The sequence below is a fragment of the Coregonus clupeaformis genome, chromosome 1, assembly GCF_020615455.1.
Source record: "Coregonus clupeaformis isolate EN_2021a chromosome 1, ASM2061545v1, whole genome shotgun sequence".
In the NCBI taxonomy this organism is placed as follows: Eukaryota; Metazoa; Chordata; class Actinopteri; order Salmoniformes; family Salmonidae; genus Coregonus; species Coregonus clupeaformis.
The window spans coordinates 67,429,526-67,456,401 of NC_059192.1; the positions used below are offsets into that span (position 1 = coordinate 67,429,526).

At 45.3% G+C, this 26,876-nt stretch overlaps 1 protein-coding gene across 1 annotated transcript in view; it reads right to left on the reverse strand.

Annotated features, from left to right (window-relative positions):
* Window positions 1-1,307: 1,307 nt before the first annotated feature.
* The window catches only part of LOC121550602 (eukaryotic translation initiation factor 3 subunit C-like), a 100,137-nt gene continuing 74,568 nt past the window's right edge, over window positions 1,308-26,876 (reverse strand). The window contains exons 16-26 of the mRNA XM_041884693.2: window positions 22,682-22,873; window positions 19,182-19,353; window positions 18,135-18,294; window positions 17,750-17,815; window positions 16,914-17,001; window positions 16,567-16,732; window positions 3,712-3,756; window positions 3,124-3,168; window positions 2,898-2,945; window positions 2,206-2,247; window positions 1,308-1,653 (exon numbers count right to left, since the gene is read on the reverse strand). Coding sequence (XP_041740627.2) covers window positions 1,601-1,653; window positions 2,206-2,247; window positions 2,898-2,945; window positions 3,124-3,168; window positions 3,712-3,756; window positions 16,567-16,732; window positions 16,914-17,001; window positions 17,750-17,815; window positions 18,135-18,294; window positions 19,182-19,353; window positions 22,682-22,873 — 1,077 coding nt within the window. The 3' untranslated portion in view covers window positions 1,308-1,600. The remainder of the gene's footprint in view (window positions 1,654-2,205; window positions 2,248-2,897; window positions 2,946-3,123; window positions 3,169-3,711; window positions 3,757-16,566; window positions 16,733-16,913; window positions 17,002-17,749; window positions 17,816-18,134; window positions 18,295-19,181; window positions 19,354-22,681; window positions 22,874-26,876) is intronic.

Genomic DNA, 26,876 nt, shown 5'->3' on the forward strand with positions numbered 1-26,876 from the left:
AGTATTCAGACCCTTTGCTATGAGACTCAAAATTGAGCTCAGGTACATCCTGTTTCCATTGATCATCATTGATATGCTTCTACAACTTGCTTGGAGTCCACCTGTGGTAAATTAAATTGATTTGACATGATTTAGAAAGGTATGCACAACTGTCTGTATAAGGTCCCACAGTTGACAGTGCATGTCAGAGCAAAAACCAAGCCAGGAGGTAGAAGAAATTGTCCTTAGAGCTCAGAGACAGGATTGTATTGAGGCACCGATCTGGGGAAGGGTACCAAAAAAGTGCTGCAGCATTGAAAGTCCCCAAGAACACAGTGGCCTCCATCATTCTTGAATGGAAGAAGTTTGGAACCACTAAGACTCTTCCTAGAGCTGGCCGCCCGGGCAAACAGAGCAATCGGGGAAGAAGGGCCTTGGTCAGGGAGGTGACCAAGAACCCAATGCTCACTCTGACAGTGCTCCAGAGTTCCTCTGTGGAGATAGGAGAACCTTCCAGAAGGACAACCATCTCTGCAGCACTCCACCAATCAGGCCTTTATGGTAGAGTGGCCAGACGGAAGCCACTCCTCAGTAAAATGCACGACAGCCCGCTTGGAGTTTGCCAAAAGGCACCTAAAGGACTCAAGATTCTCTGGTCTGATGAAACCAAGATTGAACTCTTTGCCCTGAATGCCAAGCGTCACGTCTGGTGGAAACCTGGCACCATCCCTACGGTGAAGCATGGTGGTGGCAGTATCATGCTGTCGGGATGTTTTTCAGCAGCAGGGACTGGGAAACTAGTCAGGATCGAGGGAAAGATGAACAGAGCAAAGTACAGCGAGATACTTGATGAAAACCTGCTCCAGAGCACTCAGGACCTCAGAGAGGGGCGAAGGTTCACCTTCCAACAGGACAACGACCCTAAGCACACAGCCAAGACAACAGGACAAGTCTTTGAATGTCCTTGAGTGGCCCAACCAGAGTCCGGACCTGAACCCGATTGAACATCTCTGGAGAGACCTGAAAATAGCTGTGCAACGACGCTCCCCATCCAACCTGACAAGAGCATGAGAGGATCTGCAGAGAAGAATGGGAGAAACTCCCCAAATACAGGTGTGACAAGCTTGTAGCATCATACCCAAGAAGACTCAAGGCTATAATCGCTGCCAAAGGTACTTCAACAAAGTACTGAGTAAAGGGTCTGAATACTTATGGAAATGTGATATTTCAGTCTTTTATTTTTTTATACATTTTCTATAAACCTGTTTTTGCTTTGTCATTATGGGGTATTGTGTGTAGATTGAGGGGGAAAAAACAATTTCATCAAATTTAGAATAAGGCTGTAACGTAACAAAATGTGGAAAAAGTCAAGGGGTCTGAATACTTTCCGAATGCACTGTACTATGTGTGGGCTAATGCTAACAAGTTGTGCGAAGAACGGAAGTGAAAGACTGCAGGAGAGAATGTGAAAAAAATTAAATGTGGAGGGATGTTTTTAGAGTGGCCTAAAGGCTCAGGCATGAAGGGATGATAAGGGGTGAGTGCAGGTCACAGACTGTGGCTTTAAGAAAAAACAGAAGTAAAAATTCAGAAATTTTTTAGAGGATAAAGGTGGTATAAATTAATATGCACCTCGGTTGTAACCGCCTTGCCTCTGTTGGTAACCACCTCCGTCTGAAACCAACCTTAAATGGTAAGCATGTGCGAGGCCACAACTAACGTGTCCAATATATTCTACAAATGACTTTTGTGCTTGTTTGCATTGGTGGTTAGTTATGTTTTCATGATTTGCATGCGGGTTTAGGGTACTTTTCTTTCTCGTTATATAAATAATATGTTACTGGGTTCAAATACATGTTCTTTCTGTTTCAGAGTTTTAGCTCAAGTAATCCACAAATAAAAACAAAATGTGTGTTTTTTTCCCCAAATAAATATAAAGTTGATAGTATGTTTGAAATACTGGTTTCCTTAGAACTACCTAAACATAACCAATGCATTGTTTTTACGATGGTATATATTACATGGAATTAGTACACTTTAAAAAATAATAATGTTATAGGCGTCAAATCCCATTCTAGACTACTATTAATGGTGCCCAAGGTTTGGGCATTTCGAAATGGGAGAAGAGGGGACTGCAGCTCACTGACGGTAGCTTTACGAAGAAACAGAAGGAGAATTCAGACATTCATAAGAAAATAAAGGTGGTATAAAATGGTTCATAAGCACCTCGGTTGTAACCGCCTTGCCTCTGTTGGTAACCGCCTCCGTCTGAAAACAACCGTAACCATAAACTGTAAGCACAAGCGAGGCCACAACTAATGTGTCCAATATAATCCACAAATGACTTGTGCACTTTAATAACAGTTATTTTCCTTTATAATGTCTATACATTTGTGCTTGTTCACACTTTATATCAAGTTAATTGTTCAGCTATGCTTTCATCAATTGACCTTGCATCTGGGTTTACTTAAAATAAAATATTTGTCATCATAGCAAGAAGCTGTTACTGGGTTCAATTACATGTTCTTTCTGTTTCATAGTTCAAGCTAGAGCAATCCCTAAATACAATTAAGACAGTATTTACAGTGCAGTAAACCCATTAATACATTGTGTTCTTAGAAATTCTAACTTATCCCAATGTTTCTGAAGAACTGCCTAAACACAATGTGAAGATATACATATTACAATACTCTTTAAAATGTAGATATTAAAAATATGGTTGTTGCCGCCATTCTGTAGGTGTCAAATCCTGATGGTTCTAGAATAGTATCAACCATGTCCAGCGGCTCTGGCACGACAGAATGATAAGAGGTGTCTGCAGCTCACTGATAGTGGCTTTAAAAATATCATAAGATTTTATTTTTTCAATAAAGACATTCATTAGAAAATAAAGGCAGTAGAAATTGGTTCATAAGCACCTCTGTTGTAACCTCCTTGTTTCTGTTGGTAGCCGCCTCTCTGACCGTCTGAAAACGTACAATGAAAACACTTTACACACAGCTGAAAAAATAACACATTTCTGACGACATATATATTTTTTTGTCTCACTCTCTCTCACATACAAACTGAAATAAGACCCATACACACAGTTGCTCTCTTATAAGATTCAGACAATCATGCATTTCAATCAATTATTTCAAACACCTCTGTTGTAACCACCTTGCTTCTGTTGGTAACTGCCTCTCTGGTCTGAAACCGTACAGTGAAAACAGTTTAGAATTACACACAGCTGCGGCACGCAATGAGCGTGGGCATACACACAAGGATAACAAAATAAATATCACATACAAACACAAATATTCAGTTTTTTCCCACACAATATATGCCTATTGCCTACAGGCAATACTTTTTTCACACTATCGTGCCAGCCACAATCTCATTGTGTTAGCTTAATATTTTATTTTCACATTGTCCTCTCCGGCACGGTTCCAGTATTTATGGTGGATGTATAACCAGGCAGCCCGTCTCAGTAGTGAGAAATGGGCAATACACCACCACCCTCACACCCAAACATTTTAACATATTCAATAAACCATGCATTATAATTAACTCTCAATGCATTGAGAGAAAATAATACATCATTACAACATTCAAAATACAGGACAGCGACCACCTGCGTTGCATCCACTCTAAGAAATGTTCAGGTTTGCTAAGGATAATATTGTGGTCAGTGGTACGGAAACACACACACACACCCTAAGGCAGACCTGTGTTTACAAGATTGGCACTTACCTCTGTTGTAGCCACCCTGCTTCTGCTGGTAGCCACCTTTCTGATCTGTAATAGAGACACACAGGACCCGTTAAAATCAATTACAGTCTGTGTTACTTGTGGTATGTGGTGCCTTATGTGTCCCAAGGGACCAAGAGGATTCAATTACATTTACATAATTTAGCAGATGCTCTAATCCAGAGCGATTGACAAATTGGATAAGTGGTATGTGGCAATTTTCATCATGTCACGCAACAGGGCATATAAAAACAAAATACTGATACATAATCAGTATGCTAGTATTTGTGTTCTTGTTGGACTATGTAGGAGTAAGGCATTTCATTCTACACCATATTGCAACGTTTGGCTAAAAGCCCTAGAAGCTGCCACATTTTAAAAAGTAACTTTCAGGAAGAAAAAAAATATTCTCCATCTAAAACCAGATTAGTTATAGTGAAACAAGTTAATTCTGGTCTTCATTTTGACAGTTTGTTGCATAAGTTAAACTCTACCATTGAAATCGTGATGTAGAGACACCTTGTGAAGGTGGGAGGGGTTCGGTATGAAATACACTCCTCTCTAGATGTGCTGGGTGGTACCACCTCAAAGCTTACTATAAAAGCAGGTGACAGCGCGCCTTATTTGGCAATGGAGTGTGCCAATATATTTACCATGATGCTTCCTTGACTACACTACAGACATTACACAAAATTCACAAGGCAGTAAGGCACATTTCCACATGACCAAATTCAAAGTTTTTGCTTACCGTTTCATATACATCTGTGTTTCTACAAAGACAAATAAACATGTAGGCTATGAGGATTATACGATTATATTCGTACCTACACTATATATGCAAAAGTATGTGGACACCCCTTCTCACAAGGTGAGTGGATTTGGCTATTTCATCTACACCCTTGCGGATAGGTGTAAAAAATCGAGCACACAGCCATGCAATCTCCATATAGACACATTGGCAGTAGAATGGCCTTACTAAAGAGCTCAGTGACTTTCAACGTGGCACAGTCATAGGATGCTACCTTTCCAACAAGTCAGTCAAATTTCTGCACTGCTAGAGCTGCCTCAGTCAACTGTAAGTGCTGTTATTGTGAAGTGGAAACGTCTAGGAGCAACAACGGCTCAGCTGCAAAATGGTAGGCCACACAAGCTCACAGAACGGGACCACCGAGTGCTGAAGCGCGTAGCGTGTAAAACTCGTCTGTCCTCGGTTGCAACACTCACTACTGAGTTCCAAACTGCCTCTGGAAGCAACGTCAGCACAAGAACTGTTCGTCAGGAGCTTCATGAAATGGGTTTCCATGGCCGAGCAGCCGCACACAAGCCTAAGATCACCATGCGCAATGGCAAATGTTGGCTGGAGTGGTGTAAAGCTCGCCGTCATTAGACTCTGGAGCAGTGGAAACATGCTCTGGAGTGATGAATCACGCTTAACCATCTGGCAGTCCATCGGACAAATCTGGGTTTGGCGGATGCCATGAGAACGCTACCTGCCTGAATGCATAGTGAACGCTATCTGCCCTGTACAGTTTGGTGGAGGAGGAATAATGGTCTAGGGCTGTTTTTCATGGTTCGGGCTAGGCCCCTTAGTTCCAGTGAAGGGAAATCTTAACACTACAGCATACAATGACATTCTAGACCATTCTGTGCTTCCAACGTTTTGGCAACAGTTTGGGGAAAGCCTTTTCCCGTTTCAGCATGACAATGCCGCCGTGCACAAAGCGAGGTCCATACAGAAATGGTTTGTCGAGATCGGTGTGGAAGAACTTGACTGGCCTGCACAGAGCCCTGATCTCAAGCCCATCTGACACCTTTAGGATGAGTTGGAACGCAGACTGCGAGCCAGGCCAAATCGCCCAACATCAGGGCCCGACCTCACTAATGCTCGTGGCTGAATGGAAGCAAGTCCCTGCAGCAATGTTCCAACATCTAGTGGAAAGCCTTCCCAGAAGAGTGGAGGCTGTTATAGCAGCAAAGGGGGGACCAACTCCATATTAATGCCCATGATTTTGGAATGAGATATTTGACGAGCAGGTGTCCACATACTTTTGGTTATGTAGTGTACATCCATCGTAAACAAGAAATAGATGACAATGGTGGTCATGTGAACTCGTTTTTTTCCCCACCCCCTATGACTAATTGGTGGCACAGTCCGCTAAGACAGTTGGTTCTTGGTTCAACGGTTGTGAGTTCTAATCCCACATGGGTCAGATATCTATATATATATTTTTTTATCCTTTATTTACAATATTCATCCCGTACACACACACTTCTAATTTTGAAAAGTGAAAGCATACCTGTTAGAGGGGTCGCCCTGGTAGTAGTTTTTTTATATACAGTACCCAAGACCAATCTGTGAGTTAGTTTGACCATTGGAAAAAGAGCTATTGCGTAAATAATTACGGCAATGCAGGTTGGATTGAACCCCTAATCTTCATTTTCAAGGTGATGATTGCACTTTTCTTCCCAACACAATACCGCAATAAATGTGAATCCACATTTTAAATATATTTTTGGGGTGCCCAATGGGGGATTCGAACTTACACCGCAAGTGGAAATAGATGTCAGGAACTAAGCACGTTACCACTGTGAGCTAACTGTCCAGAACCATATTTCCTCGCAAAGCACAATTTTATTATCAGTACACTTATAGTGAGAAAGTGTTGGGATCTGGCACAACTACATTTACCCGCCCCCAAAATGAATATTTATGAGCAACTCCCCCCACCCACAAATGTCTTACCTGATCGCTTTTTTAAATTTTTATTTGAAGGGGTTGGGCAAAGGCTGAAATTGGGGTTGAGTAACGCTTCACATTTCAGGTAATTTGATACAGAGCCACAGATGGACTATTCTATATGACTGATTTGATAGACTGATCTGATTAAGACCATTGGTGAACTAACCCTTGTATCTAGTAAGGGTGGGTGATAAGAAACGTACGCACTCCATTTTATTTTAAATTGACTCCTACATGGCTAACGATTTACAGTCTCTCCCCTATGTCTGTCGTGTTGAGTGCTTTTATTTTGTGCTTTATTTAGACATACACTGAGTGTACAAACATTAAGAACACCTGCTATTTCCATGACAAACTGACCAGATGAATCCAAGTGAAAGCTATGATCCCTTATGTCACTTGTTAAATCCACTTCAATCAGTGTAGATGAAGGGGAGGAGACCAGTTAAATTATTTTTAAGCCTTAAGACAATAAGGTATTGTGTATGTGTGCCATTCAGAGGGTGAATGGGCAAGACAAAAAAGGTTTAAGTGCCTTTGAACAGGGTATGGTAGTAGGTGCATTCCATTGCATGAGCCACATCAGTTAGCATAATTTATGAACATTCTAAGTTACCATGGCAATTGAGCATCAGTTGATAGAACATCCCAAATTACCATGGAAATTATTGCATCACAATACCAGGCAGCCATTGCGAGTGTACCGATAGTTACCGGAGTTGTAACTCCAGTTCTATGAGTGGAGCGGAGCCCCATAGGGGAGCTCTGCTCCTATTGGTTTACCCCGCTGCCTAGGCAGCGAACAGCCTGAGACAAAATTATGCACACACCTGCAGCCAATAGGAGTACAGGTGTCCCTATAAGAGGGGACGCTTCCCCTCAATCAGCCTCCCAAGAAATGATCTTCAGCGAGACTGGAGGGTTGGCAGGGCCTTAAGTCCTATGGGGCTCCGCTCCACTCATAGAACTGGAGCTACAACTCCGGTAACTATCGTTCTATATCGTGGAGCTCCGCCCCATAGGGGAGCTCTGCTCCTATTGGTTTAAGGCAGAGCGCAACGCTCCAAAATGAACTCCCTGCCGAGCCCAACACTTCCCACTTAAATGAAAAGGTCGGGCCTAGCAATGGCTGCGACCAAGTCCCACAGTACTGTAACACACTGTGTTACAATATACTGTGTCCTCGGTACAAATCCGCCCCACCTAGTCCAATGGCATTGCCAATGTCTAGTGGGCAGATAACCAGAATATGAGTCATACTAATCTGAACCAGCAGATAGATGATGTCACAATTCCGTCAATATTTTATGACCGGTCTAATAGTAATGTAACAAAGTTACAAAAACTATTTCCCTCATTATCCCGCCCCAACCCAGTAACACTGGTGGGCAGATTAACAACATTCCCTCTACTGTACTGAACATGTCAATCAGGAGTCATGTCCTATACAGTGAGGGAAAAAAGTATTTGATCCCCTGCTGATTTTGTACGTTTGCCCACTGACAAAGAAATGATCAGTCTATAATTTTAATGGTAGGTTTATATGAACAGTGAGAGACAGAATAACAACAAAAAAATGCAGAAAAAAACGCATGTCAAAAATGTTATAAATTGATTTGCATTTTAATAAGGGAAATAAGTATTTGACCCCCTCTCAATCAGAAAGATTTCTGGCTCCCAGGTGTCTTTTATACAGGTAACGAGCTGAGATTAGGAGCACACTCTTAAAGGGAGTGCTCCTAATCTCAGCTTGTTACCTGTATAAAAGACACCTGTCCACAGAAGCAATCAATCAATCAGATTCCAAACTCTCCACCATGGCCAAGACCAAAGAGCTCTCCAAGGATGTCAGGGACAAGATTGTAGACCTACACAAGGCTGGAATGGGCTACAAGACCATCGCCAAGCAGCTTGGTGAGAAGGTGACAACAGTTGGTGCGATTATTCGCAAATGGAAGAAACACAAAATAACTGTCAATCTCCCTCGGCCTGGGGCTCCATGCAAGATCTCACTTCGTGGAGTTGCAATGATCATGAGAACGGTGAGGAATCAGCCCAGAACTACACGGGAGGATCTTGTCAATGATCTCAAGGCAGCTGGGACCATAGTCACCAAGAAAACAATTGGTAACACACTATGCCGTGAAGGACTGAAATCCTGCAGCGCCCGCAAGGTCCCCCTGCTCAAGAAAGCACATATACAGGCCCGTCTGAAGTTTGCCAATGAACATCTGAATGATTCAGAGGAGAACTGGGTGAAAGTGTTGTGGTCAGATGAGACCAAAATCGAGCTCTTTACCATCAACTCAACTCGCCGTGTTTGGAGGAGGAGGAATGCTGCCTATGACCCCAAGAACACCATCCCCACCGTCAAACATGGAGGTGGAAACATTATGCTTTGGGGGTGTTTTTCTGCTAAGGGGACAGGACAACTTCACCGCATCAAAGGGACGATGGACGGGGCCATGTACCGTTAAATCTTGGGTGAGAACCTCCTTCCCTAAGCCAGGGCATTGAAAATGGGTCGTGGATGGGTATTACAGCATGACAATGACCCAAAACACACAGCCAAGGCAACAAAGGAGTGGCTCAAGAAGAAGCACATTAAGGTCCTGGAGTGGCCTAGCCAGTCTCCAGACCTTAATCCCATAGAAAATATGTGGAGGGAGCTGAAGGTTTGAGTTGCCAAACGTCAGCCTCGAAACCTTAATGACTTGGAGAAGATCTGCAAAGAGGAGTGGGACAAAATCCCTCCTGAGATGTGTGCAAACCTGGTGGCCAACTACAAGAAACATCTGACCTCTGTGATTGCCAACAAGGGTTTTGCCACCAAGTACTAAGTAATGTTTTGCAGAGGGGTCAAATACTTATTTCCCTCATTAAAATGAAAATCAATTTATAACATTTTTGACATGCATTTTTCTGGATTTTTGTTGTTGTTATTCTGTCTCTCACTGTTCAAATAAACCTATCATTAAAATTATAGACTGATCATGTCTTTGTCAGTGGGCAAACGTACAAAATCAGCAGGGGATCAAATACTTTTTTCCCTCACTGTAACAACGCTCTGCTCAAATCGCCATTAAGGGCAAGGCAGTCGGGTCTCGTAGAAAGCGCACACAAATCACTGACACGCTTAGCAGTAGTCAAAGCGAGCAACAGTGCAGTCTTCAAAGACAGCATCTTGAGGGGAATTTGGTTCAATGGTTCGAACGGCGGCTCGCAGAGCGCTTCGAGTACCAGAGACAAATCCCACTGAGGAACCGTGGCTCTAGGCGTTGGCCTAAGCCGCCGTGTTCCCAAAAGGAAACGTTTCACCAGAGGGTGGCTGATGAGAGTGTCTCTGCCAAACCCCTCATGACAAGCCGAAATCGCCGCTGCAAACACCTTAATGGTGGCGGGCGATCGTTGCTTATCAAATAAGAACTGTAGGAACGAGAGAACACTCTCAACCTGACAGCACACGGGGTCCACATTTTCTGTGGCACACCACTGTGAAAACACGTTCCATTTGCTGGCATAAACCCTGGAAGTGGAACTGGCACGTGAACCCTGTATGGTTCTGATTACAGAATCAGATAACCCACGGCGCTCTAGCCTGTCCCTCTCAGGAGCCAAGCCTTCAGTGGTTGGCCGATTATGGGCAACTGCCCTATCGCGCCTCCCACCTGAGACAACGTGTCCCGTTGATGTGGAATTGGCCAAGGTGGTGCAATCAACATCTGAATCATCTCCGCGAACCATGGAGCCCCTGGGCGATCGGGAGCCACCAATATGATTGACAGCCCGCCTGATCTCACACTGGCTAACAGTGGGAGAATGCAGGACAGCGGTGGGAAAGCATACAGGAGAACTCTCGGCCACAGTCGGTGTGCAAATGCGTCCCTCCCCAGTGGCGGTTCGTCCTGAGCTCGAAGAGGGAACCAAAGAGGGCAATGCGCGTTCATGCGTGACGCGAATAGATCCACCTCGTCTCTCCCGAACCGTTCCCAAATTTGGAGAATGATGTTCGGATGCAGACGCCACTCGTTGTCTCGAGGACCCCCTCGAGACATGATGTCTGCCCCTACGTTCAAGTAGCCTGGAATGTGTGCTGCTCTCAATGAGCGAAGGTGCTCGTGAGCCCACAGCTCTTTTTCCAATTCACAGCGAACCCAGACGCGTGAGATTAATCACTGTCTGTGTCGTGTGAGTGAACGCCAGCTCTGCTGACGGGGCGAGAACCAGTAGGTCGTCTAGGTAGGCTAGTAGCCTTATTCCCTGACGACGCAACGGTTCTAATGCCGCCTCCACACATTTGGAAAACGTGCGAGCTGCCAGGGCGTACCCGAATGGCATCCTCGTGAACTCGTAGGCCACCCCTTGAAAGGCGAACCGCAGAAACTTCCTGTGACGCGGCTGCACCGGCACATGAAAGTACGCGTCCTTTAGGTCTATGCTCGTACAAAAGTCTCTCTTCTGGACACATTCCAGTAGACGTTTTGTCTTTAGCATTCGGAAGGGCCGTTTGGCTACGCTCTCGTTGAGAATGCGTAAATCCCCCTGTCTTTTTTGGCACCAGGAAATAGGGCGAATATAGTCCTTTGTTCCTTTGCTCCCAGGGAACTACTGTGACCGCCTCCTTCGCCAAAAATTCCGTAATCTCTGCAACCAGAGTGGCGACTTTTTCGGGCGTTTTCATTACCGTCTCCACCACCCCCCTGAATGGGGGAGGGGTCCGATGAAATTGGATGTCATAACCCTTCTGAAGCGTCTGGTCTAACCAGAGGGAGAGGGTACAGCTTCGCCGCCACTCCCAGCAATGCAGAGAAAGCGGAAGAGCGCGAAGCTGTGGTACATTCAGTAGGAAGGACCTGTATTCCTCGACGGCCCTCGCCGCTGCTCTTCCCCAACACTGAAGTTGTGGAACAGCCCAAGGTGGGCCTCCCAAGAAAGGGAGAGGAAACATTAGCTCATTCGGAGAGAAACGGGGACGCCGATACGTTGGTTAAACTCGTAACCTCGATATCCCGGCCCTCCGTGAACGCAGCACGGGTCTGAACTGCACTGACTGAGGAGCCTGAGACAGAGCGCCGTCCCCGAATAGCGATTGCGTCATCATTCCATTATCTGGCTGTGACTGCAGTCTGCTATGTGAGACCTTCACTACAGCACTAGAAGTCTGTGATGTGAGGTCTTTATGAGGTAAAGCAAGGCGGCGCCTTGTCACCTTAACACCCGCCTCGTGTGTACTCAACTACGCACCCTTGGTGGGCTGAGCTACACTCAGAGTGGTGAGAGAGAGACATAGAGTGAAGAATCCTGAACGTTCTCAGATGTATTATGGAAAAGGGGCTCTCTTGTGACAAAGTCAATTGGAGCCAACTCTTTATTACACACGTCGATACATAGTCTCCTCCGTACCCTCAACAGAAGGGTGGGGTGGGAATAGTGGGCGCAGTCGAACCAGACACTGTGCCAGCCTCCATTCTCTCCCCCTCGTCCTGTCATAGACGCCGTCGCTTCTGGCTGCCCTTCGGGTGATGCCAGGTCGGCGTTCTGATGACCTCCCTTGCCGGCGGAATGGTCGGAACCTCAGGTGCTGCTGGGGGGGCGGAGCCCTCTCTCCTGCTGCTCGAAGTCGCCGTCTGACGCCGGGCACGACGCCTTGCAGTAGACCCAGGTCTACTAGAGACGGTGGAGGTGGACGGTTTCTGCGTCGCATGGCTAGATCTCCCTGCCAGTGGCAGGTGTCTGGCCAACTGCTTACTCTCCTCGTCCAGCTTCATGAATCGCACAGTCGCATCCTTGACGACGACCCCAAAAAGGCTGTCGTCAGAGATGGGGGCGTTCAAGAGCAACGCTCTATCAGCCTCCTTCATGGCCGTCATGGACAGCCACAGGTGTCGCTCCGTGACCACCGAAGTGGCCATGGACCTCCCCGCACAGACAGCTGACGCTTGTGTCAGGTGGAGAATAGCGCCAGAAATCCTGGACACCTCTTCCACCTCCTCCCTCGTGAGCTCAGTCCTACCCGTGGTTAAGCGGGACAGAGAAGCTGCGAGTAGGGCAATGTTATTTGCTGCTGCTACAGCTTGGGCTCCCAACACAAAGGACTTCTCAAGAAGCTGCGCTGTGAATCGGTCCTTCTGTGTAGGCAAGGTGGCTTTCTTGGACGAGGGCCAGGGACTCAAACCCGGCACGAGATACGCAGCCATGGCGCTCTCGAGCCTGGGGATTCCCTTTGAGAAGCCCTGGTGTCTCCCTTCCACTCTGGTGAATGGGAGGTACGCCTTGGCCGGCGAACGCACCGCCAAAGGTGCCTCCCATGAGCCCTTAACCTACTTACCAAGTGAGGGCATGGCTGGAGCCAGAGGCTCCGCCTTCCTCCTCGGCCGAGAATAAGGGCCGCCCTCCATCATATCCACTTCCGATCTGGAGGGCAGCTTGATCTCTAGACGTTTGGCAGCCCTCTCAATGAGCCCTGGAAAATCTGAGCGCAGAGAGGCTGCAGCGTAAGACAGGGCTGCTGAATGTTCAGAGCCCGTGTCGTCATTGCCCAGGGATGAACATGACCTCTTGCTTTCCAAAGGAAAGGGGTTCTTGAAAATCTGGGTCATTGAGACGGATTGTTCCAATGGAATATCCATCTCATCCCCAATATCCCTTTCTTCTCCTGAATCAGCGCCCTCGGATGACACCTCAGAAGCTGAGGCTAACACCGATAGCACATCCTCAAGAGGAATATCCCCCCTGAAAAATGCCCAATGCTGCTTCCTCTCCTTTAAAGAAAGGAGGGCGCAGCTGGCGGATCAATGAGGCCGTCCCTGGCGTGCTGTGACCCTAAACACACGAAACATAAATCGTGGGGGTCAGAAGCCGTCATGGCGGAACAGCGACATTGAGCTGAAAATCAACAACGTTCTTCATCCTGAGTCTTCGTCTCGTAGCTTCTTCAGTCCAAGATAATGGGAGGCTGATTGAGGGGAAGTGTCCCCTCTTATAGGGACACCTGTACTCCTATTGGCTGCAGGTGTGTGCATAATTTTGTCTCAGGCTGTTCGCTGCCTAGGCAGCGGGGTAAACCAAATAGGAGCAGAGCTCCCCTATGGGGCGGAGCTCCACGATATAGAACAATAGTTACCGGAGTTGTAACTCCAGTTCTATGAGTGGAGCAGAGCACTATACCAGGCAACCATTGCGAGTGTACCCATTAGTTTATCAGTCAAATTGCCAGGGTTAGAGCTTCAAAGCATGTTCTATTCTTTCTATTTCTATAAGTAGCATGTTGCTTTCAGTTGCCTAGCAACTGCAGTAAACAAGTCCATCACACAGTCACAGATAGAACAATGAGCCAGATGCTTCACTGGATGTTTAAAAAAATTGCGTTGTTTAGAAGGAGTGCAAGGGTGAATTGAGTTATTGCACACACGCACTAACGGAAATACAGTGGGGAGAACAAGTATTTGATACACTGCCGATTTTGCAGGTTTTCCTACTTACAAAGCATGTAGAGGTCTGTAATTTTTATCATAGGTACACTTCAACTGTGAGAGACGGAATCTAAAACAAAAATCCAGAAAATGACATTGTATGATTTTTAAGTAATTAATTTGCATTTTATTGCATGACACAAGTATTTGATCACCTACCAACCAGTAAGAATTCCGGCTCTCACAGACCTGTTAGTTTTTCTTTAAGAAGCCCTCCTGTTCTCCACTCATTACCTGTATTAACTGCACCTGTTTGAACTAGTTACCTGTATAAAAGACACCTGTCCACACACTCAATCAAACAGACTCCAACCTCTCCACAATGGCCAAGACCAGAGAGCTGTGTAAGGACATCAGGGATAAAATTGTAGACCTGCACAAGGCTGGGATGGGCTACAGGACAATAGGCAAGCAGCTTGGTGAGAAGGCAACAACTCTTGGTGCAATTATTAGAAAATGGAAGTAGTTCAAGATGACGGTCAATCATCCTCGGTCTGGGGCTCCATGCAAGATCTCACCTCGTGGGGCATCAATGATCATGAGGAAGGTGAGGGATCAGCCCAGAACTACATGGCAAGACCTGGTCAATGACCTGAAGAGAGCTGGAACCACAATCTCAAAGAAAACCATTAGTAACACACTACGCCGTCATGGATTAAAATCCTGCAGTGCACGCAAGGTCCCCCTGCTCAAGCCAGCGCATGTCCAGGCCCGTCTGAAGTTTGCCAATGACCATCTGGATGATCCAGAGGAGGAATGGGAGAAGGTCATGTGGTCTGATGAGACAAAAATAGAGCTTTTTGGTCTAAACTCCACTCGCCGTGTTTGGAGGAAGAAGAAGGATGAGTTCAACCCCAAGAACACCATCCCAACCGTGAAGCATGGAGGTGGAAACATCATTCTTTGGGGATGCTTTTCTGCAAATGGGACAGGACGACTGCACCGTATTGAGGGGAGGATGGATGGGGCCATGTATCGCAAGATCTTGGCCAACAACCTCCTTCCCTCAGTAAGCGCATTGAAGATGGGTCGTGGCTGGGTCTTCCAGCATGACAATGACCCGAAACACACAGCCAGGGCAACTAAGGAGTGGCTCCATTAGAAGCATCTCAAGGTCCTGGAGTGGCCTAGCCAGTCTCCAGACCTGAACCCAATAGAAAATCTTTGGAGGGAGCTGATAATCCGTATTGCCCAGCGACAGCCTCGAAACCTGAAGGATCTGGAGAAGGTCTGTATGGAGGAGTGGGCCAAAATCCCTGCTGCAGTGTGTGCAAACCTGGTCAAGACCTACAGGAAACGTATGATCTCTGTAATTGCAAACAAAGGTTTCTGTACCAAATATTAAGTTCTGCTTTTCTGATGTATCAAATACTTATGTCATGCAATAAAATGCAAATTAATTACTTAAAAATCATACAATGTGATTTTCTTGATATTTGTTTCAGATTCCGTCTCTCACAGTTGAAGTGTACCTATGTTAAAAATTACAGACCTCTACATGCTTTGTAAGTAGGAAAACCTGCAAAATCGGCAGTGTATCCAATACTTGTTCTCCCCACTGTATGTAAATACATCCTAGATCGCACCAATAGGATCTCGCTTGCGCGTGCTTGGCTCTGCCCACCACCTTGCTTGTTCTGCCCTCTATGATTAATGTGCTCCCATTGGAAACGACAGGCTGTGGTCTATCTTGGGTTATATATACAAATATTTGAAGCAGTGATCATGCTGTTGCACACATGCATCACTTTTGCTAGTCTAGCATGGATTTCAACTTCGGTTTTCATCGGTCATGGCTAGAAGAGATAGATCTTTGGTCAAATTAACGTCAAAAGATTTTGGGGGCATTTTATCTAACCCTAACCCTTTTCATAACCTTAAACTAATTATCCTAACCTACTACATTAATTATCCTAACCTGCTGCGGAAGTTCTCCTAACATGCTACAAAGTCAAATCTGACAAAAGCTGTATTCCATCTATTCAAAACCGTTTTCATCACCTTCTCAGATTCACATTCCCTTATAAAGGTCCACACTCAACAAGAATCACATCTGGTAGTTCATTTCAGCAGAGATGGTGGTTTTTAGCATTGTTTTTGCATCTTTACAAACCGGATTACATTTACATTTTAGTCATTTAGCAGACGCTCTTATCCAGAGCGACTCCCAATTAGTGAGTGCATACATTTTTCATACTGGCCCCCCGGATAAAACGTATAGCGGGGCACATAAGGTAGATACAGATCATGTTACAGCATCAAAGGGAGTATATTTTAAGGAGAGAGCGCATTTTAGAGGGAGAAGATGGAGACCGTTTGACGGATTAAGGTAGAAAAACTATTATTTATAATACTCATTCATGTACACTACCGCTATTGGGCATATGTACTTAAAAATACAATACAATTAATGTATTCGAACGGTTATGACGGTTATTTTATTTTATTTTATTTACGGTCTTCATCCATAATCGTCGGTTACACGGTTATACAATTACCATGTCAGCCCTAGAAGGGAGACCGTATAAATGGCGGACACGGAGATTGAACCCCGGTCTCTGCGGTTGGCATGTATGTGCTAGGAGTCAGGTGTTACCACTAGACAAAAGGCTCTGCACATGTATTCTATGTGGCTGCTTCACTAACCTCTGTTGAAGTAGCCTCCGTAGACGCACTGCTTGAGGTCAAAAACGCGCTCGTTGTTCTCCACCAGGCCACCCAGCTTCTCGGCCAGCTGCAGGGCCATGTTCTGGAGGGAGGTGGGCTCTGTGCGGTGCATCACCACCGTCTGGGTGGGCTGGTCCAGGGATGCCTGGGGGAGGAGCGACACAGACGAGACACGGACAGACAGACACACACACAGGCGAAAGCCATTCAGAGAGACACACACAAACATATTACACCTCCAGATTCATACAATCATGTCATCTAGCTTTATTAAGTCTATGGTGCTGTACGGTTTACACATGACACATTGATGCCGTGGGTTTTACCATGAGCTCTTCGTTGATGATCATCTTGCTGATGATACTGTGCACCATGGGCAGCTCCAGCTCAAACATCTCCTTCAGCGTCTCCATACTGAGACACAATAAAAGGGGAAGGAGAAATTCGTTTATTTTATTTTATCCATTCATCTGTTTAACCAGGCAAGCAAATGATATAATGAGGCAGAGTAGATGTAGCCTGGTCCCAGATCATTTTGTGCTGTATAACCAATGGTAGCCTCAGAATCCCAGGTTTCTCACAGTAGTTAGAAAGCAACTCCTCAGGAAGCAGTCTTGCTTGGGTTGAGTTTGGTAGTCTAGATGGAAACTAGTGACGTGTTGACATATCAAACCAATCAAGGATTTTGCATGGGTGGAGTTCTTAAAAGCCATTGTGTTTCAAAAACAAATGTTGACTTGCAACAAGTTGGCATACATAAGATACACAACGAATGCCGCATAGGCTACTAAAACCGAGATATGGACAAAAAAACGAAAACACGATAGACAAGGAAATGCCTCTCCGGAGGGGAAACGCCATTTCTACTCAGAGCCAATCAAATGCGAGCACTGAATGTCACCGACTCTGGCAGAAACCCAAACATGAAGTTCACCAGACTTCCAATAGCTGAGTGAACAAGACGGGATTTTGGAAGACTGACTACGCCAGAATAAGCATATAGTAATCCCCATGGTCGTTGTCATGCAATAGGAGTTGGCTATACAACAGTTGGGGACCAGGCTACACGGAATAGACAATCTCCATTGAAAGTGCTTTTTAGTCCAGGACTAGGCTTAATCTATAACTGGGAAACCGCCCGATTAGTTTTAAAAGTTATTACCTGATGGAGTCGTAAACGCTGCTGTAGGTGAACAGGTACGTCCTCAAAGACTCCTCCTGGATCTTCCTGCAACCACAAACCATCAGGAAACGTTACAGGAATGATACCTCTGAAGGAGGCACTGTGTTGCCGAAACATTAGTTCAGTCATGAAATTACAAACTACTGTGAGTACTAGTGTGCAACTTTATTTTTCTAAAGGAAAGCTACTAAAGGGTTGTTTTATTAGCCCTACTACAACTTGATTGAATTCATTTTATTCAACCATTCCAGGCTGCGATTCGTTGATACTGCCTACTGAAATACGACTACTGATAAAATGGGGGACAGTTGCACAATAGGGGTTAAAGCAGCCCTTTTATATCATCCATTTTTGACACACTCACCTGACAAGCATCTCTCGTACGCAATGCGTCTCAGGGAATAGGTCCCAAACCTTGCTGTTCATCTTCTCGTTGATGATGAATGAGTGGCAGGTGCGCCAGTCGCCCATCTTCATGGACTTGCTGGCCGCGACCACGTGCTCGCGCATGCTTTCTGGGGGTCCTGGAAGGGCCATGGAGAGGGATAGATTTGTTTAGTGTATGTCCATTGCTGTATCGGTACTTGTCTGTATTAGCTGTACAATCTTATCGTAAGGATTAATGACATTCTTAGCCACCCACTTTCCTCAAAGTACATCTCGGGATTACTGGATATTTTTGATATTGTGAAGGCCAATCAGAAAACAAAAACCAAAACATTTTTGCCCCTATGTCTTCTTAAAGGTCTAATGCAGCCGTTTTTATCACAATATCAAATAATTTCTGGTTAAGAATTAAGTACCTTACTGTGATTGTTTTCAATTAAAATGGTCAAAAAGAAACAAAAACAGCTACTTCTCAAGCAAGAATTTTGCAAGGACTGTCTGGGAGTGGTCAGAGAGGGGCATATTTGGAAGAGCCTAATGGGAGGGATGTGTAACCTGAAACTAGCTGTTATTGGCAGAGAGCAGGACAAACTCTCTTATTGGTCTATTAACTTATTTCTGGACTGGCTGGTGATGTCACCAGGCAGTCCAAAAACCCCACCCAGCCAAACATGCTGAAATTTCAGGCTGTCTTTTCATGCAGCTCTTACACTAAAATGCATTATCACAATTTCACAGTATTATTCCAACCTCATAGTGTGGAAATACATATAAAACACGTATTTGACTGCACTGCCCCTTTAAATCCTGTCCGTCTCTTATCTAGGTATGTAACCACCCACATTTTGGTCCTAAACTAGGCTGTGTTCATTAGAGCACTCAACAGAAAAAGTTTGAAAATAAAATAAATTAGCATTTATTATTGGACAGGTCCTGGTAGTCCCTCCCAGTTTCTGTCTTTTTTCTTCCATTTAGTGCATAATGAACACAACCCTGCTTTGTCTGCACAGTCTACTGTACGTACCCAGAAGGGGCTGCCTCTCGCCCACCCTGAGCTGGTGGTGGAACTGCTTGCTGATCATTCTGCGGCGGGCATCAAATTCATGGGCTGCCATGTAGGGGATCTCCAGAAGCATGGCAGACACCAGGTACACGCACTCCAGCAGCTCCAGGTTGATGTGCATGTGGAAGGGCACCTGGAACAAGATGGATAACAATGTCACGTCGGAAACCAACTAAAGTCAGTGTAATACTGTACAATATTCATAAAGAGACTATAGTACACTATTTATATACAAAAGTATGTGGACACCCCTTCAAATTAGTGGATTCGGCTGTTTCAGCCACACACGTTGCCGACAGGTGTATAAAATCGAGCACACAGCCATGCAATCTCCATGGACAAACATTGGCAGTAGAATGGCTTTCCTGAAGAGCTCAGTGACTTTCAACGTCATAGGATGCCACCTTTCCAACAAGTCAGTTCGTAAAACAAGTCAGTTTTGCCCTGCTAGAGCTGCCCCGGTCAACTGTAAGTGCTGTTATTGAGAAGTGGAAATGTCTAGGAGCAACAACAGCTCAGTCGCAAAGTGGTAGGCCACACAAGCTCACAGAACGGGATCGCCGAGTGCTGAAGCGCGTAAATATTGCCTGTCTTCGGTTGCAACACTCACTACCGAGTTCCAAATTGCCTCTGGAAGCAACATAAGCACAATAACTGTTTCTTCGGGAGCTTCATGAAATGGGTTTCCATGGCCGAGCAGCCGCACACAAGCCTAAGATCACCATGCGCAATGTTAAGCGTCGACTTGAGTGGTGTAAAACTCTCCACCATTGACTCTGGAGCAGTGGAAACGCGTTCTCTGGAGTAATGAATCACGCTTAACCATCTGGCAGTCCGACGAACAAACCTGCGTTTGGCGGAAGCCAGGAGAACACTACCTGCCCTAATGCATAGTGCCAACTGTAAAGTTTGGTGGAAGAGGAATAATAGTCTGGGGCTGTTTTTCCATGGTTCGGCCTAGGCCCCTTAGTTCCAGTGAAAGGAAATCTTAACGCTACAGCATACAATGACATTCTAGACCATTCTGTGCTTCCAACTTTGTAGCAACAGTTTGGGGAAGGCCCTTTCCTGTTTCAGCATGACCATACCCCCGTGCACAAAGCGAGGTCCATACAGAAATGGTTTGTCGAGATCGGTGTGGAAGAACTTGACTGGTCTGCACTGAGCCCTGATCTCAACCCCATCTAATACCTTTGGGATTAATTGGAACGCCGACTGCGAGCCAGGCCTAATCGCCCAACATCAGTGCCCGACCACACTAATGCTCGTGGCTGAATGGAAGCAAGTCCCCGCAGCAATGTTCCAACATCTAGTGGAAAGCCTTCCCAGAAGAGTTGAGGCTGTTATAGCAGCAAGGGGGGACCATCTCCATATTAATGCCCATGATTTTTGAATGAGATGTTTGAAGAGCAGTTGCCCACATACTTTTGGTTATGTTGTATATACAGTGGGGAAAAAAGTATTTAGTCAGCCACCAATTGTGCAAGTTCTCCCACTTAAAAAGATGAGAGAGGCCTGTAATTTTCAGCATAGGTACACGTCAAATATGACAGACAAAATGAGAAAAAAAAATCCAGAAAATCACATTGTAGGATTTTTAATGAATTTATTTGCAAATTATGGTGGAAAATAAGTATTTGGTCACCTACAAACAAGCAAGATTTCTGGCTCTCACAGACCAGTAACTTCTTCTTTAAGAGGCTCCTCTGTCCTCCACTCGTTACCTGTATTAATGGCACCTGTTTGAACTTGTTATCAGTATAAAAGACACCTGTCCACAACCTCAAACAGTCACACTCCAAACTCCACTATGGCCAAGACCAAAGAGCTGTCAAAGGACACCAGAAACAAAATTGTAGACCTGCACCAGGCTGGGAAGACTGAATCTGCAATAGGTAAGCAGCTTGGTTTGAAGAAATCAACTGTGGGAGCAATTATTAGGAAATGGAAGACATACAAGACCACTGATAATCTCCCTCGATCTGGGGCTCCACGCAAGATCTCACCCCGTGGGGTCAAAATGATCACAAGAACGGTGAGCAAAAATCCCAGAACCACACGGGGGGACCTAGTGAATGACCTGCAGAGAGCTGGGACCAAAGTAACAAAGCCTACCATCAGTAACACACTACGCCGCCAGGGACTCAAATCCTGCAGTGCTAGACGTGTCCCCCCTGCTTAAGCCAGTACATGTCCAGGCCCGTCTGAAGTTTGCTAGAGTGCATCCAGAAGAGGATTGGGAGAAAGTCATATGGTCAGATGAAACCAAAATAGAACTTTTTGGTAAAAACTCAACTTGTCGTGTTTGGAGGACAAAGAATGCTGAGTTGCATCCAAAGAACACCATACCTACTGTGAAGCATGGGAGTGAAAACATCATACTTTGGGGCTGTTTTTCTGCAAAGGGACCAGGACGACTGATCAGTGTAAAGGAAAAATGAATGGGGCCATGTATCGTGAGATTTTGAGTGAAAACCTCCTTCCATCAGCAAGGGCATTGAAGATGAAACGTGGCTGGGTCTTTCAGCATGACAATGATCCCAAACACACCACCCGGGCAACGAAGGAGTGGCTTCGTAAGAAGCATTTCAAGGTCCTGGAGTCTCCAGATCTCAACCCCATAGAAAATATTTGGAGGGAGTTGAAAGTCCGTGTTGCCCAGCGACAGCCCCAAAACATCACTGCTCTAGAGGAGATCTGCATGGAGGAATGGGCCAAAATACCAGCAACAGTGTGTGAAAACCTTGTGAAGACTTACAGAAAACGTTTGACCTGTGTCATTGCCAACAAAGGGTATATAACAAAGTATTGAGAAACTTTTGATATTGACCAAATACTTATTTTCCACCATAATTTGCAAATAAATTCATTAAAAATCCTACAATGTGATTTTCTGGAATATTTTTTCTCATTTTGTCTATCATAGTTGACGTGTACCTATGATGAAAATTACAGGCCTCCCTCATCTTTTTAAGTGGGAGAACTTGCACAATTGGTGGCTGACTAAATACTTTTTTTCCCCACTGTATCATCCTAAGACGATACAAAGTTGATTGACTGTTTAATGGATTTCATATTTTTCGAAAAGTGACGCGAGCGAGTGAATAAAGATTAAATATCTGAAAAAATAAGAGGTGAACGCACCCCTTGTAAAAATACTACTACTAACAACCTTTAGTACAACACCTAGTGACCTTACCAAGCGAGGCTACAGCTAATATTTGTTGCTAAAATTACTGTTCGCGATTCACAAATGATTATTTTGAGTCACTGCGATTGAACCAATCCAAACTTTTATAACGGCAAAGTGAACCATTAGTTTAATCAAAAATAACTGTTTAAAAGATTTGATTCATATGCCTATCCTCAGGCTACCTCTGGTCTTTTCTGCTGGGCCTAACCTAGCCGTAGCCGACCAGTCGTCTCTTTGCGGAGTTTAGCTTAGCTGAGCCGTAGCTTACCTGTCGCCTCTTCTCGATTTTCTCCTGCTCGGCGTTCCTCTCCTGCATGTTCCTCATGAGCAGGCCCTGGCCCAGCAGCTCCTTGGCGTGGCCACTCGATTGGATGTCCAGCAGGGCATTGTGGGCATCCTTGATCATGCCCTGGTGGAAGGCACAGATCCCCAGCTGCACCATGGTCCTGTTGTACAGGATCTGGAAGGGGGAGAGGGTTGGGGGAGACATGGTCACACACAGATAGTTCTAGCAGTCTGTGTGGGTGGGTGTACATACGCAAAAACATATTTTGAGCGCAGGGCTCCAGAGTGGGACCATTTAATAAAATGTTGTGTCTCTTTGACTTAGCTATTCAAGTTTAATGTTTACTTGGTCGCATCAGTGCCAGCTGCAAATTCTAGTTGGTAAGTTCACTCAAAGCTTTCTGTTTTCGGGGCGGCTTAAACCTTGATTTGGTCAAACAGGCTTATCCTGATCCCTGCAATCAAAGTGTCTGCCCTGCCCTGGGCACTTCGGGTAGACAGCTTCTGTAGACATACAATTTATTTCTGAACTCTCAATAGAGATTTCTAGCACAGTTTTTACAACTGGTATGGATCTTTGAGAGTCAGAGCGGGTGAAGTGCGCATCGACCAATTCCTTGTGATTGCATAGGCCTATATAGACACCATTGGATAGTATCATGCCACATTTTTAAAACATTAAATGTACTGTTAGATTGATCAATTACACGTCTAACTAGCAGCCTATTATATTTAGCGGTCTAGCCAATTAATTGATTTTCCACTTCCTTAGATGGTGAAGAAGCCCCAAATAAAGAAAAGCCTATGTGATATTAGCACACAAAAAATATGTAAGTAAATGAAGTCATATAGACCAAATCAGAATGTTTGTAAACAAAGGCTGCTCTGTTAGTTTTGGGTTGTTGTAACCGTCGGAATTCGGACTAATGTGAACGCATTAAGATTGGTAGACCTAAACGGACCATTTACATTTCTTCATAATGCCAAAATCATGCTGTGTTTGGGGGTGCAAGGCCGTATTTTCGAAAAGGGGGGGGGATTAGGGTTTTATCGATTTGCCACAGGGAAAAACTAAATCGCGAAAAGTCAAAGAAAAGCTTGGATAAACAAGCTCAAACCTCAGGAGGCTGAAGAAATTTGGCTTGGCACCTAAAACTTTTACAGATGCACAATTGAGAGCATCCTGTCGGGCTGTATCACCGCCTGGTACGGCAACTGCACCGCCCACAACCACAGGGCTCTCCAGAGGGTGGTGTGGTCTGCCGAACGCATTACCGGGGGCAAACTACCCGCCCTCCAAGACACCTACAGCACCCGATGTCACAGGAAGGCCAAAAAGATCAAGGACATCAACCACCCGAGCCACTGCCTGTTCACCCCGCTATCATCCAGAAGGCGAGGTCAGTACAGGTGCATCAAAGCTGGGACCGAGAGAATGAAAAACAGCTTCTATCTCAAGGCCATCAGACTGTAAAATAGCCATCACTAGCACATTAGAGGGTGCTACTGCCTATTGAAATAACTGGCCACTTTAAGAAATGGAACACTAGTCACTTTAATAATGTTTACATATCTTGCACTACTCATCTCATATGTATATACTGTATACTATAATATTCTACTGTATCTTAGTCCATGCCGCTCTGTCATTGCTTTCCCATTTATGTATATATTCTTAAATTCCATTCCTTACTAGATGTGTGTATATGTTGTGAAATTGTTAGATATTACTTGTTAGATATTACTGCACTGTCGGAGCTAGAAGCACAAGAATTTCGCTACACCCGCAATAACATCTGCTAAACATGTGTATGTGACAAATACAATTTGATTTGATTTGATTTGAAACAAGAAGATCCTGATCAAGCTACTCTGCAAAGGTTGCTCCTTTCCAGCGGTGGTGTTTGGTAAACAAAGGAAAAACATCAAACAACTGGCAGACTTCGATTAACCATTGGATTTGTGGGAAGCACTTTGTAACAAGTAAGTCATTAGAATAGTTTTTCTTACTTTGGTTTCATTGTAGGTTGTATGAGTCATTAGCCAGCGGGCTAGCAACAACATGGTTAACGTTAGCTACACTAACGATTATTTTTCTAACTGTCCAGTGCAGTGGTTCGTTTACATAACCTTTGATTGCCGTAAAGCACTTTTGTTGCAAATTTTCCATGACAGACTGACCAGGTGAATCCAGGTGAAAGGTAAGATCCCTTATTGATGTCAACTGTTAAATCCACCTCAAATCAGTGTAGATGAAGGGGAGGAGACAGGTTAAAGAAGGGTTTTTAAGTCTTGAGACAATTGAGACATGGATTGTGTGTGTGCCATTCAGAGGGTGAATGGGCAAGACAAAAAATGCAAGTGCCTATGGTAGTAGGTGCCAGGCGCAGCGGTTTGAGTGTGTCAAGTACTGCAATGCTGCTGGGTTTCAGCAGAGAGAGACTTCTACAAAGAGAAGGCATCTAAATCCTCTCGCTCTCTGTTGACACCTTTACAAGCAGAAACAACAATGAAACACATGAAGAGAGAGAGAGGAAAGAGATTTTTCTCATACTACTGTGGGATTCCCAGCATGGCTTTTTTGTGTGGATTTTTTAACCTGGTATCACAATTAATTAGTGAGAGGATTCTTTCAAAGGAAAGCCAATTGTTCCTTACATTGATTAAGTTACGCCAGTGGTTTTCAAAGTCAGGGTCACGACCCTAGGGAACTGCAGTATGGTCGCCAAAATGTAAAAAATAGGAACAAAAAGTTACGAGTATAGATTATTGTATGGGACAATATACAAACGCTTTTGAGAAAGATAATTTGAAAGTTAATTTTATTGAGTAAATGTACACTGCTCAAAACACTTAAACAACACAATGTAACTCCAAGTCAATCACACTTCTGTGAAATCAAACTGTCCACTTAGGAAGCAACACTGATTGACAATACATTTCACATACTGTTGTGCAAATGGAATAGACAGCAGGTGGAAATTATAGGCAATTAGCAAGACACCCCCAATAAAGAAGTGGTTCTGCAGGTGGTGACCACAGACCACTTCTCAGTTCCTATGCTTCCTGGCTGATGTTTTGGTCACTTTTGAATGCTGGCCGTGCTTTCACTCTAGTGGTAGCATGAGACGGAGTCTACAACCCACACAAGTGGCTCAGGTAGTGCAGCTCATCCAGGATGGCACATCAATGCGAGCTGTGGCAAGAAGGTTTGCGGTGTCTGTCAGCGTAGTGTCCAGAGCATTGAGGCGCTACCAGGAGACAGGCCAGTACATCAGGAGACGTGGAGGAGGCCGTAGGTGGGCAACAACCCAGCAGCAGGACCGCTACCTCCGCCTTTGTGCAAGGAGGAGCAGGAGGAGCACTGCCAGAGCCCTGCAAAATGTGTCTGCTCAAACGGTCAGAAACTCCATGAGGGTGGTATGAGGGCCCGACGTCCACAGGTGGGGGTTGTGCTTACAGCCCAACACCGTGCAGGACGTTTGGCATTTGCCAGAGAACACCAAGATTGGCAAATTCGCGACTGGCACCCTGTGCTCTTCACAGATGAAAGCAGGTTCACACTGAGCACATGTGACAGACGTGACAGAGTCTGGAGACGCCGTGGAGAACGTTCTGCTGCCTGCAACATCCTCCAGCATGACCGGTTTGGCGGTGGGTCAGTCATGGTGTGGGGTGGCATTTCTTTGGGGGGCCACACAGCCCTCCATGTGCTCGCCAGAGGTAGCCTGAGTGCCATTAGGTACCGAGATGAGATCCTCAGACCCCTTGTGAGACCATATGCTGGTGCGGTTGGCCCTGGGTTCCTCCTACTGCAAGACAATGCTAGACCTCATGTGGCTGGAGTGTGTCAGCAGTTCCTGCAAGAGGAAGGCATTGATGCTATGGACTGGCCCGCCCGTTCCCCAGACCTGAATCCAATTGAGCACATCTGGGACATCATGTCTCGCTCCATCCACCAACGCCACATTGCACCACAGACTGTCCAGGAGTTGGCGGATGCTTTAGTCCAGGTCTGGGAGGAGATCCCTCAGGAGACCATCCGCCACCTCATCAGGAGCATGCCCAGGCGTTGTAGGGAGGCACATACAGGCACGTGGAGGCCACACACACTACTGAGCCTCATTTTGATTTGTTTTAAGGACATTACATCAAAGTTGGATCAGCCTGTAGTGTGG